The sequence below is a fragment of the Musca domestica genome, unplaced genomic scaffold (genome assembly GCF_030504385.1).
Source record: "Musca domestica strain aabys unplaced genomic scaffold, Musca_domestica.polishedcontigs.V.1.1 56, whole genome shotgun sequence".
Lineage (NCBI taxonomy): Eukaryota > Metazoa > Arthropoda > Insecta > Diptera > Muscidae > Musca > Musca domestica.
In genome coordinates this window covers 122566-138552 of record NW_026712356.1, presented here as the reverse complement: position 1 = coordinate 138552, position 15987 = coordinate 122566, and the positions used below count along the sequence as shown (strand labels likewise).

Sequence of the window (15987 nt, the reverse complement as noted above, 5' to 3'; positions counted from 1 at the left end):
ACATTGTTTACAAAAATACATGGACAGGCGGACGGACGGACAGACGGACGGACGGACGGACATGGATAAATCGACTCAGAATGTGATTCTATGCAGATCATCAAAAGGAACTATGGGTCTACCTCGTTTCCTTTTGCATGTTACAAACGAATGCACAAATACATAATACCCTGATCACCTTGTGTTGTAGGGTATAAAAAGTCCATTTTATGAGTGGCATGTGAAAATGTGGGGGTAAATTAGAAAACCTGTAACGCTGCATTTGTTCGGATTAGTTCAAATTATTTAAGTCGATCCTTAAATTCATTTTATATATATTTTTAAACAATAAAGGTATAAATTGTTTAAAAAAATCGGCTAACAAATTTCAAAGTTAGGGAGGTAAGAAATCGTAAATAGGCACTCATTACAAAAAAAGTTTTTCTTGAACTATACTCTGCTTTGAAAGTACCAGACAGTATAGACATTTGTTACTATTCAAAATTAATTAAAATGAAATTTTAAAAATAAACTCGAACAATGAAATATCTTACAAATTAAAGTGTTATTTTCTGTATTTTATGTCTTTGTTTTTATAAAGAGTTTGTATTTTTTGTGATTGCAACCGCGGTTCGAATGATCAATATTTTTGCGATATGCGGGTTGATTGATTATACGCAGCCCGTTTCCAAAAAAGAAAGTAGAGAAAGTAAGAGATAAAACAACTATATCTTATTTCTTTGAAAATTTTGAAAGGCGATTAAACAAATTTGAAATAACAATAAAATATAAACAGGCTGAGATGAAAAAACTTCAACCAACTTCAGACTGCTGTCATTTCTAAGCCAGTCGTCAGACAGCTGTTAAAAATATTCCAGAGACAGCTCATTATATTGTTTACAAGCGTACAAAAGCATTTTGGTAAGAATTTTTCAAAAAAAAAAAAAAATATATTCATGATGGAATTCAAGCGTAATACTGTTATTTCTTTACATTTGGTTGGAAAATCACATGTGGTCACCGTTAAAGCACTCCAGCATTTAAATGTGAATAAATCTTTGTGTGCATACCAACGCTCGCTACCGTTATACTGGTATCGTAGCCCGACATCAAGAAAGAAGCAACATCAGCAGAAATGGTTCGAAAAGTAAAGAAGCGACTTGATTGAAACTCGCGTCGCAGTGGCCGAAAAATGGCTCGTGAGCTGAACATATCGCAATATTCCTTTTGGCAAAAATTGAAAAATGAGCTCGGGGTAAAGTCATTGAAATTCCAAAAAGTGCAAGAACTTACATGACAACAGAAAGAAAATAGACTCGAAAGAGCTAAAAAGTTGCTTCGCCAAAACGCTCGTATTAATCGAATGTGACATCAGAATTAATGTCGAATATTATCGCGAAAATATTCTGAAGGGTCTATAAAAGCCTTGGGCATGCAGACATTTTGGCTGCATACCTTGGACATTCCAACAGGACTCAGTAACACTTTGTTGCAGTTTTTTTATCACCCAGTATATTTGCCAAACTGAATTAGTGCCTTATACTATTGTTAAAATTATTTAGGATTTCCGTGAAAATCAATATAACGGCATCTCCCTGTTGCAGACATTTTTAAGGTTTCTGTGATAATTTTCAAACAATTGGGCTTTAACATTACGTTCTGGTTTTCTGATGTTTTATTCTCTTCTTTAACGAGTGACAAATTAGCTTTTTATGGAAGATGTGCTATAAATACCAGAAAAGTTATCCTTTTGGATGAGTGGGAAGAGAGTGTTTCGTCGGTGTTTATACCCTACACCACAAGGTGGTAAGGATATTACTTCTTTGTGCATTTGTTTGTAACAGGCAAAAGGAAACGAGATAGACCCATAGTTCCTTTTGATGATCTACATAGAATCACATTCTGAGTCGATTTATGCATGTCCTTCCGTCTGTCCATGTACTTTTGTAAACAAAGTACAGTCCGCATTTAATGCCTTATCCAGATGAAATTTTGCACAAATTATTTGTTAAGCCCAAGGACGAACCCTATTGAAATTGGAGATAATCGGTCAAAATTTAGATATAGCTCCCATATATATCTGTGTCCAATTTGCCTTTTATTGTGCGCCAAACGTGTAATATCAGCCCGAATAGTATGGAATTTTGCACATACAACCAAATTAGGCCTGAAAATAAGTATGCCAAATTTGATCGAAATCGGTTCAGATATAGCTATAGCTCCCCTATATATCGTGTTCATCCGATTTGTTATATTGTTTCACACAGCCGTAATATGCAACGTAACAACGATATTCAGGAAAATATATCAAATACAGCTCAGAAATATCTTTGCCAAATTTTATCAAGATCGGTTCCGATTTGGATATAGCTCCTATATATATCTTTATCCGATTTCAAATTAGTTGTACACCAAATGGGCAATACAAGTCTGAATTTAAAAGATACTAATGCTTCGGCATATTTAGTCCTTTGAACTTTAAATTATAATTATAATCATAGCGTGTATGATTGAATTCTCCCATAAAAACTTTTAATTGTTATGCGGAGCTCTATTAAATTAGCAAAGTGGTGTACTGTATCATAAAGTCGGCCACGCCCGATTTTAAGACTTTCTTTGCTGTTTTTTTTTTTTTCTGGTTTTATACCAAAGTCCAATATTTTCCAGGTGGAGAATATACAATATTCAGTCCCTTAACTAACACTATTTTTACATATTTTATTGTAACATGGCAACACTCACTGCTCATCAACATTCCTTGAATATAATGCAAGAACGGAAATTGCGTGTTATTTTACAATGGTAAATTTCACTTTTGCCTTGCCGTGGCCCTACAATGCACTGCGCGAATATTTACCAAAGTATTCATTTTCTCACTTCCCTACGTTCGGTTTAATGCAAGACCTATAGTTTATGATATTTATTGCCAGTGGCAAACAGTTTGCTTCGCATACAAAAACTCCCACGAGGCCATGGTGTTGAGAACATTTTGAATAATTGGTTAAATTTTGACGGTCTGTTTATTTTGGCGGTCGCCACAGCCACTGCCGACACCATTTGTAAGCACTGAACCTCTCTAGGTCTGGTTGCTGATGCGGTGTGGTTGGTCGCTCGGTCGGTCGGTGTTCTGTGATTCCTTGCGGTATTGATTTATTTGCTGTAATTATTTTTAATTGTTCTTTTCTGTTCTTTTTTTAATTTTTTGTTGTTGTTGTTGTTGCCATCGTTGTCGACATTGTTTGCTCAGTTCGTTTTCCCACCATTGAATGTAATTATGGCGTCAAAATTTGTGTGTGTGTGTGTGCGTCGGCCTGTGTGTGTTTGTGCGGAAAAGTGTTGGTATGTAAATTTAATGAGGATGAGATTCATTATTTCAATTGGAATTGTGCAACTTTACCGGAAAATATTGCACAACTTTTGTTGCATGAGCGTAATTTGCAGTGTGTGTATATATGTGTGTGTGTGGGCATTAGTGGCAAGGGAATTGATTTTCCCCGTTTGGATTTTTAATTTACAAAGTTATGGGCGGAAGGATGGCAAATTAATCTACACAGAGTCAATAAAAGATTATTAATCTGAAATCCTAGGCAATTAAGGACAATTGTTGATGACTTTTTTATTTGCAAATTATTTAAATATAATTTATTGGAATGATATTTTGTCTGTTCTTAAACTGATGCTACATAATCTTGATCTTCTTTAATTTCAAAAAAGTATCCTAACAATTTTGAATACCATCGCTGCATAACCGCTGAATTGCCATATAATAGCATGCAAACTAATTCTGAACGAAAAACAAAATATTTAAAGCAAGAGATGCCTCTGTGTGTAAAAAATCTACATTTATGCTTCACGTCGACTAAAAAACTACGTGGAAATGAACTTTCCTAACCGACAAAAACATGTTTGTCTTCTTTTTCACACACACACACACAAACTTCCTAAATGGCATGGAACATATTACCATGAATGTAATGTGAATGCAATAAATAATTCACGTACAGCGCTGTGAGTGTGTCACTGTCAATAGCATTACAATGTGCTGCTGTAAGTTTGGCTCTTGTTGTACTTATCGGGGGAAAATGTGAAAAAGGAAAATAAATCGACATATTTAACATTTTGCTGGGACTCCTTTCACAGAATTTCAATATCAAGGAAATATTGATTTTTCCACGAAAATGTTATTAATTAATTTTATTTGTAAGTGCCTAGTGGGAAGAGTTTGTTTTTTTCATTTTGTGGGATAATAATTCTTCTTCAATTAAAAAATTAAAATAAAATGTTTCCTTTCACTTCCTCTTAATTAATTTAATTGTGCTGAAAATACAGTGAAAGAGCGTTTGCAAACCCATTGAACAGTCTTGGTCACTTTCTTTACGCAGTGAAACGTCTCAACAGTGGACATCGACGATCGACCGAAATTTGTCCATTGTAAGGAGCTGTCCGCCATTCTCCTTCTGTCCCTTTTTTTTAAATAAACAAAAATTAAAAAACTTATTTAACATTCTTTATTCATCCTCCCATAGACGGACATCTTCTTATAATGGACAAATTTCGGTCGACCGTCGCTGTCCACTGTTGGGAGGTTTCACTGTATATAAAATCAAAGCCCAGACGATACGACTTAAGTTAGAATCTTGAAACTTTGCACTAGGGCTAGTCTTGGTGCCTAGGCGCGTTATAAGACTGGGTTTTTTGAAATGTGTACTAATAGGGTACGAATAGTACTAAAATATACTAAAAATTGAGTGCTCTGTTTTTGACAAAGAATCTAGAACTAGAATTCTAAAATTTGAAATGAGGATCACCATGAGGTTTTTTTTACAATCTTGTACTGTGCGAACAGGTAGTGCTTGAATCCTGAAATTTGGTATTAGGGTCGCTGTCCATGCGTAGCCCGTAATTGTACAAAAAATGCTAATGGTACTAATTTGGTATTAGGCGAAGAGATGCAGTGTGAAGTGGAAAAAACTGCAACCAACTTCAGACTGCTGTCATTTCTAAGCCACTCGTCCAACAGCTGTTAAAATTATTCCAGTGACACCTCATTATATTGTTTAGAACTGTACAAAAACATTTTGGTGTGAATTTTCCAGAAAAAAAGTTATTCATGATGGAATTCAAGCGTGATAGTGTGATTTCTTTATATTTGGCTGGAAACCTACAAGTGGCTATCGGTAGAGCACTACAGCATTTAAATGCGAATAAATCTTTTGTGTCTCGTATCATCGCTCGTTACCGTGATACTTGTAGCGTAGCCCGACGTCAAGGAAGTGGACGGAAGAAAACAGGAACATCAACAGAAATAGTTCGAAAAGTAAAGAAACGACTTGATCGAAACACGCGCCGAATTTGGCTTTCTCCGATGAGAAAACATTCGTTGTCCAGTAGTTTGTAAACAAACAAAATTATCGTGTTTACTTGCCAAAGAGGTCAGCTGAAAATGTGCACCTTCGGTTGGCCACCATAGCTCAAGCGCCGGGCATGGTGTTGGTGTGGGCTGCCATAACAGCCGATGGTCGCTCTCCGTTCGTATTAATCGACTGTGGTATCACAATAAATGCCGAATATTATGGAGGGTATATTAAAGCCTTGGGCACGCAAACATTTTGGACGCAGACCTTTTACATTCAAAAAGAGCTCAGCACCATCGCACTTAGCAAGCGCCCCCCAAGAATGGTTACAAAATGAGGTTCTTTGCTTTATTTCGAGCGCACTTTGGCCACCAAAAACTCCGGTTTGAAGTATTTTGGAAAGCAGAGTTGGCACTAAAAAATACCAAAGTGTCGATCACCTCAAGTAAGTGCTTCCCCGAGAATGGACCAAAATACCGCAGAGCAACATTCGGATAGCGTGTGTCAATTTCATTGGCCGTTTGATGGCTATAGGTCGTGCCAAAGGTAACCAATTCGAACAAATTTCCGACATTTTTTGCTTTCATTCAATAAAATTAAAAAAATGGTAAGAACAGTTTGTTGCAATTCATTTATCTTACCCTGTATGTATGTTTCATCCGATTTAGTGTTTAAGTCCCTCACATCTGTAATATGAATTCGACAACGATGATAATTGGTAGCAGATATCTTATAAAACTCAGAAATACCTTTGCCAAATTTTATCGAGAACGGCTAAGATTTGGATATATTTCCCATATATATCCTTAATCCACTTTCAGGTTTATTGAGCAAATAATGACTAATATCAACGCAAATGGAGTGAATCTCGAAACGTACGTTTCCATTTTTTGCAACACGGCTCCGATATATATTTTTTAATATAATCCTCCTTCAAGTGATATCATGCACTCTGTAGCAAACTATAAATGCTCTACAGGCAAATGTTGATAGATGGTATGATCTACTTGAAATAAATTCCTGTGTTACGAGAGCACTACTAAATATGCATAGTGGTGTAGGGTATCATAAAGTCGGCCCCGCCCGACTTTTGAATTTTTCTGACTGGTTTTAATTTGTTAAAAGTCGTTAATAGGATTATAGCAACGTATCCGATCCGCTTGAAATACCATAGAGTTTTTCGCGATTTACATAAATTTTTAACTTAAAGATATAAGCTTGTGTTTCTTCCGATATTGTCCTATTTGATCAAATTAACAATAATAATATATACTTCCTTTGTCTTGGAATAAAATATGCTATGAAGTAACCTGTAATTTTGGCCGGGCCGAAATTTGAATACCCTCCACCATTTGGGAGAAATTTGGCAATTTTCAAAAAAATAAAATCCGTTAAAAATTCTTTAAAATATCACAAAATACCGAATGTTGCCTATGTACTATACGACGACGTGGACCAGCATAGGCAACTTTGTCATAATCCATTATAATATTCAAATGCGAAACTTGAAAAAAAACGTGAATAATGCAACTAAAATCATAAAAATATGGAATATAGCTATACCAAAACGTGGTCAAAGGCTGTAGTATCCATTGCTAACTTCATTTGAGTAAAATTCTTCAAACCTATAGAGTAGGTTGTACGGAAGCTAGAGTGATTTCCACAGACGGATAGACGGACAGATATCGCTAAACCGGCATAGAATTTTATGCTGATCAAGAATATTTATATACTTTGTGGGGTCTAAAATGTATATTTCGAGGTGTTACTAACGGAATGACAAACTTAATATACCCTGCATAAAAATATTCAAAACATCTTTTTTACGCTCCTTAAAATTCTGTTTTTTAATTGTTTTAATTTGTTATTAAATAATTGGGAAACTAGTTTACTAAAATTCAAGCTATGTTTACTAAAAATCAACCCATGTTATCTTCTTATCCCATATACTGGGGAGAATGACCTCCCTTCATGAAATTTGTTGTATTTTGTATTGTCCTCATCTTCTGACAATGTAAAATTAATCCACTTAATTAAACATATTTAACAACTTCGTAAATTTTTGCACCGAAAGATTTTAATTAAAAATACAACTATAACAATGTTTCCAGTTTCCAGCAAGCATCCTATGACACCGGGGCATTGGACTTTGGTTTTTTCAGAAATCTCTTTAACACAGCAACTCAAGCTAGTTGCAAGTGTGATGGGTCAACAATAAGAGATTAAAACACACACGCACATGTTCGTACAACACAATAGAGATTTATTAACTCACCTGTGCTTCTTGCCGTCAAAATGTTTTTTCACCGTCTCGATGTGATGTTTATTGTCGTAGTGGTTGTTCGCGTGATGTTGCTGCTGGATCTCGTAATCGTCGATATCGATGTCATGCATGATGGCCAGGGGACTGAAGGGATTGTTGTAAATGGATATGCCACGGCTGTGATGACCTTTGTTTTGTGTGTTTTTTTTTTATTTGTAGGTGACCAAGGCAACAACGGCAAGCAATCGCACAAAGGGATGCGAATGTTCGTAGAAAGTCAACGTATTAAAGATGAGCGCACAGAGAAAACAATACAAAAAAGTGATGGAAAGAAAAAATAGAAAAAGTTAAAATTAATTAAATATCAGTTAATGTACATTAATTGGGATGATAAAACTTGAGTTAAAATGTTTTAAATTGTAATTTAAGTATTAGGTAATATTTTTATTTAATAGACATAATGGGTACATATAACGCGATGCGTTCAAAAATCACCAACATATCCATTTTAAGCCTCAATTTGATTTGGATGAGATTTGTTAATAACACTTTTAGCAGATAAAATCTTGTGTATCATTTAAAAAAACCCTTGACGAAAGAACCTTGTGTTAATAGGCCCGAATTTTTCAATAATGATATAAAGTTAGAAGATAGACTTTATGGCTACAGGGTGAGATGAAAAAACTGCAACTTCAGACTGCAGTCATTTCTAGGCCACTCGTCCGACAGCTGTTAAAATTATTCCAGTGGGAACTCATTATATTGTTTACAAGCGTATAAAAGAATTTTGTATAATTTTCCTAAAAAAAGGTTATTCGTGATGGAATTCAAGCGTGATAGTGCCATTTCTTTATATTTAGCTGGAAAATCACAAGTGGCTATCGTACGAGCATTCCAGCATTTAAATGTGAATAAATCTTTTGTGTCTCATACCATCGCTCGTTGCCGTGATACTGGTAGCTTAGCCCGACGTCAAGAAAATGGACGGAAGAAAACAGCAACATCAGCAGAAATGGTTCGAAAAGTAAAGAAGCGACTTTATCGAAGCCCGCGACGCAGTGGCCGAAAAATGGCTCATGAGCTGAATATATCGCAATATTCCATTCGGCATATGTTGAAAATTGAGCTCGGGGTGGAGTCATTGAAATTCCAAAAAGTGCAAGAACTTACACCGCAACAGAAAGAAAATAGACTCCAAAGAGCTAAAGAGTTGCTTCGCTTGGCCGAAAGTGGTGAACTGTCGAATTTGGTTTTCTCCGATGAGGAAACATTCGTTGTCCAGCATTTTGTAAACAAACAAAATGATCGTATTTACTTGCCAAAGAGGTCAGCTGAAAATGGTCGCTCTCCACTCTTATTAATCGACGCGACAAAATGTTATCGCTAAAATATTCTGGAAGGTGTATTAAAGTCTTGGCCACCAAATTCTCCGGATACCAATCCGTTGGACTATTGGTCTGGAGTATTTTGGAAGGCAAGGTTGGCACTAAAAATACCAAAGTGTCGATTACTTCAAGCAAGCGCTTCGCCGGGAATGGGCCAAAATACCGCAGAGCAACATTCGAACTGCGTGTGACGGTTTCATTTGTCGTTTGAAGACCATAATTCGTGAAAAAGGTTACCAATTCGAACAAATCTAAACTTATTCTAAAATTTGATGCTATTTCCGAATTTCTTTGCTTTCATTCAATAACATTTAAAAAACAAATGTAAAAATTATGGCGTTTGACTTTGTTTGCAGTTTTTTTTAATCTCACCATGTATATGTTGAAAAAGAGCCTAAATATCCGTCGTACGATTGGTAATATATTCAGATTAATCAAAAAATAAATGTACATGTAAGAAACACTGCTAGCGTCACAATACTCCCTTTTTCTAATCGATACTCATACATTTTATATTAAAGTGATTACACAAATTTTTTTCTTTACAAACTTACATGAGAAAACACAAACACACTCTCCCACTCACACACAATAACTCCGGTACATATTCTAGGAACACCAGCCTTTTGACGTGTGACTTTTCTATGTTTGCCTTCAGTATTCTGGTTTTCATTTTCATATTGCTTCGAAACTCAAAGAAGGAAGGGAATAAAATCTCAAATTTCTTCTTTTATTACAACAAATAAAATTCCTAGAATTTTACTGCTTCGTCTATTCGTCCAGGCCAGAGTCCACAATAATATTGACGTCATAACAATGATATTGAAAACCATTAAAAGAATTTAAAATAAATTTTAAATGTGTAGCTTGGAATAGAACAATAATCTAAATGAAATCCTTGATATTAGGATGTTTATCCTTTTATTTGATTTTGAGATATTGGAAGGAGGGGTTTGTTGAATATTTGCATTGGAAATAGGTCAAATCGAATTACAAAAAATATACAAATATTAAAGCACAGAAAACGTCTATTTGAAAGAGCAATGTATTAAAGGATATAATATACGTCATAAAGTCAGTGAAGAAATTCAACTTAAATAAGAATTCCACTTTTTTATCGTCTGCCTTATGGCTACAGAGATTATATATAATTCGATGCGGCCAAAATGTACCCCTTCTATGGTTCAAAAGTTAAAAATTTTCCAATAAAGAAATAAAAAAACTCATATTCAACGAGGGAAAACTTGACATATAAAATTAATCATGTTGGACTAATAAATAATAACCATATGGGAAATCAATATCGAATTTCCTTAACATTTTTCACATTCTGCTATTTTTATACCCTACAACACTGTGTGTCGGGGGTATTATAACTTTGATTGGGCCAAAAATTATGTAACACCCTCATAGGAAAGTATATATGGATCTTCCTATCTCTCCAAGCTGAGTCGATCTAGCTATGTATGCCCGACCGATCCCGATCTACACGAAATCGAAAATGGAGGTGGGGTTAGGGTCAGAATAGAAGCCAATTGTTTTTGGAGATGATCGCATAATATTTAGGGGTAAAAATGGACCGAAAACTGAAAAATTTCCTGATCTTGCAGTTGCTCTACAGGCCGCAATTATAGACCAATCGAAGCGGAAGTTAGCACGGGGTTAAAGCTTAGGGCTGGGCAGAAGCCTTCCAATTTTGATTCATCGGGTAATATTTAGTGGGTGAAACATTTGTGTTAAATAAAAGTCAAATTTTTCATTAAACCGCTAATATTTTTAATCCCGGCGAAACCACAAATACACAAAGAGTTCAATTCTGACCGTTACGTAGATGCCGATAATTAATATATCGAATATATAAAGCGAAATATATACAATGTATATATACAAAAGAAGGGGATATTAGCTAGTATGCTTATATCTCACCAATGGCTGGACAGATTTTTACAAATGTTGTCAATTCAGAATGCCATTTTGGCATAAATGCAGGTCGCTTTCATTATCCGATTGAGATGAAATTTCGCAAACAATATTTGTTTGGCCCAAGGACGAACCCTTTTGAAATTGGTAATAATCGGATTAGATTAAGATATAGCTCGCATATATCTTCAAGCGATTTAGGGTTAATTGTGCACCAAATGGCTAATATCAGTCCAAATGACTAGTATTTTGGTACATCCCACCGAATATAGCTCCCATATATATCGTTAATCCGATTTCAGGTTTGTTGTGCAAATAATGTCTAATATCAGCCCAAATGTAATTAATTTCGGGACGTACGTTTCCATTTTGTGCAATTCGGCTCTGATATATATATTTATACCCTACACCACAAGGTCAGGGAATTATGTCTTTGTGCATTTGTTTGTAACAGGCAAAAGGAAACGAGATAGACTCATAGTTCCTTTTGATGATCTGCATCGAATCACATTCTGAGTCGATTTATGCATGTCCGTCCGTCTGTCCGTTCGTCCTTCTGTTCATATATTTTTGTGAACAAAGTACAGTTCGCATTTATTACCCCATCCAGATGAAATTTTGCACAAAACATTTGTTTGACCCAAGGACGAACCCTATTGAAATTGGAGATAATCGGTAAAAATTTAGATATAGCTCCCATATATATCTTCGTCCGATTTGCTTTTTATTGTGCACCAAACGTGTAATATCAGTCCGAATAGTATGGAATTTTGCACGTACAGCCAAATTAGGCCTGAGAATAAGTATACCAATTTTGATCGAAATCGGTTCAGATATAGCTATAGCTCCAATATATATTGTTCATCCGATTTGTTATTTTAGTCCTCCGCAGCCGTAATATGCACTCTGTAACAACAATATTTGGGGAAATATATCAGAAATACCTTTGCTAAATTTTATTGAGATCGGTTCGGATTTGGATATATCTCCCATATATAACTTCGTCCGATTTACTTTTTATTGTACACCAAACGTCTAATATTTGCCCAAATGGGATGAAATTTGGCACTTACGACCAAATTGAGTCTAGAAGCTAGTATGTCAAATTTGGAGAAGATCGATTCAGATATATAAAGTCGGCCCCGCCGACTTTAAGACTAGACTCTTTACTGGTTTTTAATATAATCCTCCTCCAAGTGATGTTATGCACTCTATAGCAAACTATAATTGCTCTAACGCCAAATGTTAATAGTTGGTATGATCTACATGAAATAAATTATTTTGTTACGGGAGCAGCTCTACTAAATATGCATAGTGGTGTAGGGTATCATATAGTCGGTCCCGCCCAACTTTTGACTTTTCTTTACTGGTTAACAAAAACTTTTAGAAAATACGAAATTATTCCCCTTATAACTCTTAATATTGCCATATTTTTTCAGCACTAAATCTGATATAAAGTTGGGATAAGCAGGTTCAATATGTTTGTATATACCTCAAAAAAGGTACACAAAAACAAGTGATCTAAAGATAAGGGTATATATTTATCAGATCACCGACTGAATCTTTTGAACAGAACATTCGATTGCCAAATAATTTTCTGGAAATGATAACTTCCAAAATAAGCCAATCTTTTACATAATGATAAGACCTGGAGTTCCTATGAACTAATCCATTACAAATGTCTAGTTTGGAGAACTATATATTTTAAAATAAAACATACAACTTCATAATGAATTCATATGAAATTCATATGTTCACCAATCAGTAAAATCAAAAGTTAAACTTTCATCTTTTTTAATGCATTCCCAGTTAATTGTAATATGAATTTTTTCTTCTTGCATTCATATGTACAGTAAATATCTTTAAATCTCTTGAATTATAATGGTGGCCCCCATTGATTCCTAATATTATATTTCAATTTTGTTAAGAAAGCCCCTTTGGATTTAAAACGGAAATAATCGTCTTTAGTTGAAAGGAAACCAAGAAAAATACAGAAGCAAAAGTAAGAAGAAGCAGAACAACAACAGACATTATAAACCATCATTGATACGCACAGCTGATGTACTTTGCTCGATGGAGGAAGAAATAAAAGTTTCTCGTTTCGTCAAGGCAGCCATACAATAAAACTATAGATTTAGATCCGACAAATCTAAATTCATTGAAATGTAGTTTATCTCAATTTCGATTCCCAGCACCCACACTGCCCTGACCTACACCTTGTAATGCCATACTTATTGTGTGGGTGGGTGTTTTTCGTGTGTGTGTGTGTGTGTGTGTGTGTGTAGGTAAGATGTCTACCCTTATCTGATGCTGTTCATGGCCTTCGTTCGTACTCGTTCTTCTACTTTGCCTTTCTTTAATGCATTTCTATGCCATAGAATTGTTCTTTGAATAGTTGGTGTCTGCAACAATCAACTAACAGCCAGTCATCTAGGCAAGCAGGCAGTCAGCCAGCCAGCATGATATTTATCCTCCAACAATAAATGCAGTTCAGCTCAATGCAATTGTTCGGTAAATATTCTATTAAAACATACCGTTTTTCTGGTCTTCCTTTTTGTATTATATATTGCGTTTTTCTCTTTCTTTTATCTACACAAAAATGCATATGTGTGTGTGTACGTCTTCAGTTTCTAAGAAATACAAAACGGAAAAATTAAGGATAAACTCTTGAAAAAGTTGTCAGCACAATATGGTGCAATGTATTTGAAAGGATATTGTGGCAGTATAGAGAAATGTGTATTATTCATTTTCAATGCGGGTAGAGTTTATGCGGAAAAATTATATGCAATAGTTTGAAATATTATTAACTTTCAACTCGGCTCGTCATGAATATGGTATTTAAATACCTAAATCTCAAAATTGATTCTCATTTTCTTTAATTCTCAAATCATACCTATATTCTGTTGATAGAATATGTCATCAGAAGTAGAGTTGTGTCAATTGAGTTAGATCGAAAAAACTAGTTCCATATATAGTTCCGTGAACTCCACTTATTTTTATGAAAACTCTGCGTATGAGTGATATGCAATTTATGACATCGCTCATACGTTTCGGAACTTGTATACTGAACTATGAATTAGATTGACACTTTCTAGGGTATCTTACTCGATTTGTCTAATGACGTTAAAATGTTTCGATTTCAAAAGAAGTCCTATTGGAGTACCAGGATGTGCCCTTTGTACTACACCCCGGTCAAAAATCTTGAAATAAGCTTGATGGTATATATGTATACAAGGTGAGATGAAAAAGCTGCAGCAAACTTCAGACTGCTGTCATTTCTAAGCCACTCGTCAGACAGCTGTTAAAATTATTCCAGTGAGGGACTATTATATTGTTAACAAGTTAACAAAAGCATTTTGGTGAGAATTTTCCAGAAAAAAATTATTCGTGATGGAATTGAAGCGTGATAAAGTGATTTCTTTATATGTGGCTGGAAACCCGAATCGGCTATCGTTAGAGCACTCCAGCATTTAAATGTAAATAAATCTATTGTGTCTCGTACCATCGCTAGTTACCGTGATACTGGTAGCGTAGCCCAACGTCAAGGAAGTGGACGGAAGAAAACAACAACATCAGCAGAAACGGTTCGAAAAGTGAAGATCGAAATCCGCATCGCAGTGGCCGAAAAACGGCTCATGAGCTGAACACATCGCAATATTCCATTCGGCAATATTGAACCAGTAAGGAAAGCTCAAAAGTCGGGCGGGGCCGACTATATGATACCCTACACCACTATGCATATTTAGTAGAGCTCTCGTAAAAATGTTTATACAGGGCAGTTCAGAGCTCTATGAGATATTTGGAACAAAATCAAAATCTATCTAATTCTATCGTGCATTTTACGACATAGCTATCTCTGAACCGGGTTTATCCAAATTTGACGTATTAGCTTCTAGACTGAATTCGGTCTTATGTACGAAAATTCAGGTGATTTGGGCTGATATTGACCATTTAGTGAACATTTAACCCGAAATCGGATGAAGATATATATGGGAGCTATATCCAAATCTGAACCGATTTCGATAAAATTTAAAACAGCTATTCCTGTGCTCCATCTAATACCTGGTACCAAATATCACGGTTGTGGAGTGCATAGTAGGAATGTGAGAGGCTTAAACACCAAATCGGATAAAACATATACATGGGAGCTATAGCTATATCTGAACCGATTTGATATACTTGCTTCTAGCCAAAATTCAGGTAATTTGGACTGATAGTGGACATTTGGTGCACATTTAACCCGAAATCGGATGAAGATATATATGGGAGCTATATCTAAATTTGATCCGATTCTTACCAATTTCAATAGGGTTCGTCCTTGGGTCAAAAAAATATTGTTTGGAAAACTCCATCTCAATCGGATAATAAATGCGACCTGCATTTTGTTCACAAGAATACATGGACAGACGGACGGACGGACAGACGGACTGACATGCATAAATCGACTCAGAAAGTGATTCTATGAAGGTTCTCAAAAGTAACTATGGGTCTATCTCGTTTCCTTTTCCTGTTACAAACAAATGCACAAAGACATAATACCCTTACCACTATGTGGTGTAGGGTATAAAAATGAGCTCGGGGTGAAGCCATTGAAATTCCAAAAAGTGCAAGAGCTTATACCGCATCAGAAAAAAATAGACTCAAAAGAGCTAAAGAGTTGCTTCGCTTGGCCGAAAGTGGTTTTATCCGATTAGAAAACATTCCTTATCCAGCAGTTTGTAAAAAATGTGCAACTTCGGTTGGCCACCAGAACTCAACGCCGGGCATGGTTATGGTGTGGGCCGCCATAACAGCCGGTGGTAGCTCTCCGCTCGTATTGATCGACCGTGGCACCAGAATAAATGCAGAATATTATTGCGAAATATTCTGGAGGGTGTATTAAAGCCTTGGACACGCAAACATTTTGGCCGCAGACCTTTGTCATTCCAACAGGACTCCGCACTATCGCACTCAGCTCGCGCCACCCAAGAATGGTTACAAAAGCAAGGTTGGCATTTAAAAAATGTGTCGATCACCTCAAGCAAGCCAAAGGTGACCAATTCGAACAAATCTAAACTTATTCTAAAACTTGATGCCATTTCCGACA

At 35.6% G+C, this 15987-nt stretch overlaps 1 protein-coding gene across 1 annotated transcript in view; it reads right to left on the bottom strand.

Annotated features, from left to right (window-relative positions):
- LOC101889950 (uncharacterized) overlaps positions 1–15987 on the bottom strand; it is a 142386-nt gene that overhangs the window by 84241 nt on the left and 42158 nt on the right. Inside the window, exon 8 of the mRNA XM_059128647.1 lies at positions 7609–7783. Within this exon, the coding sequence (XP_058984630.1) occupies positions 7609–7783 (175 nt within the window). The remainder of the gene's footprint in view (positions 1–7608; positions 7784–15987) is intronic.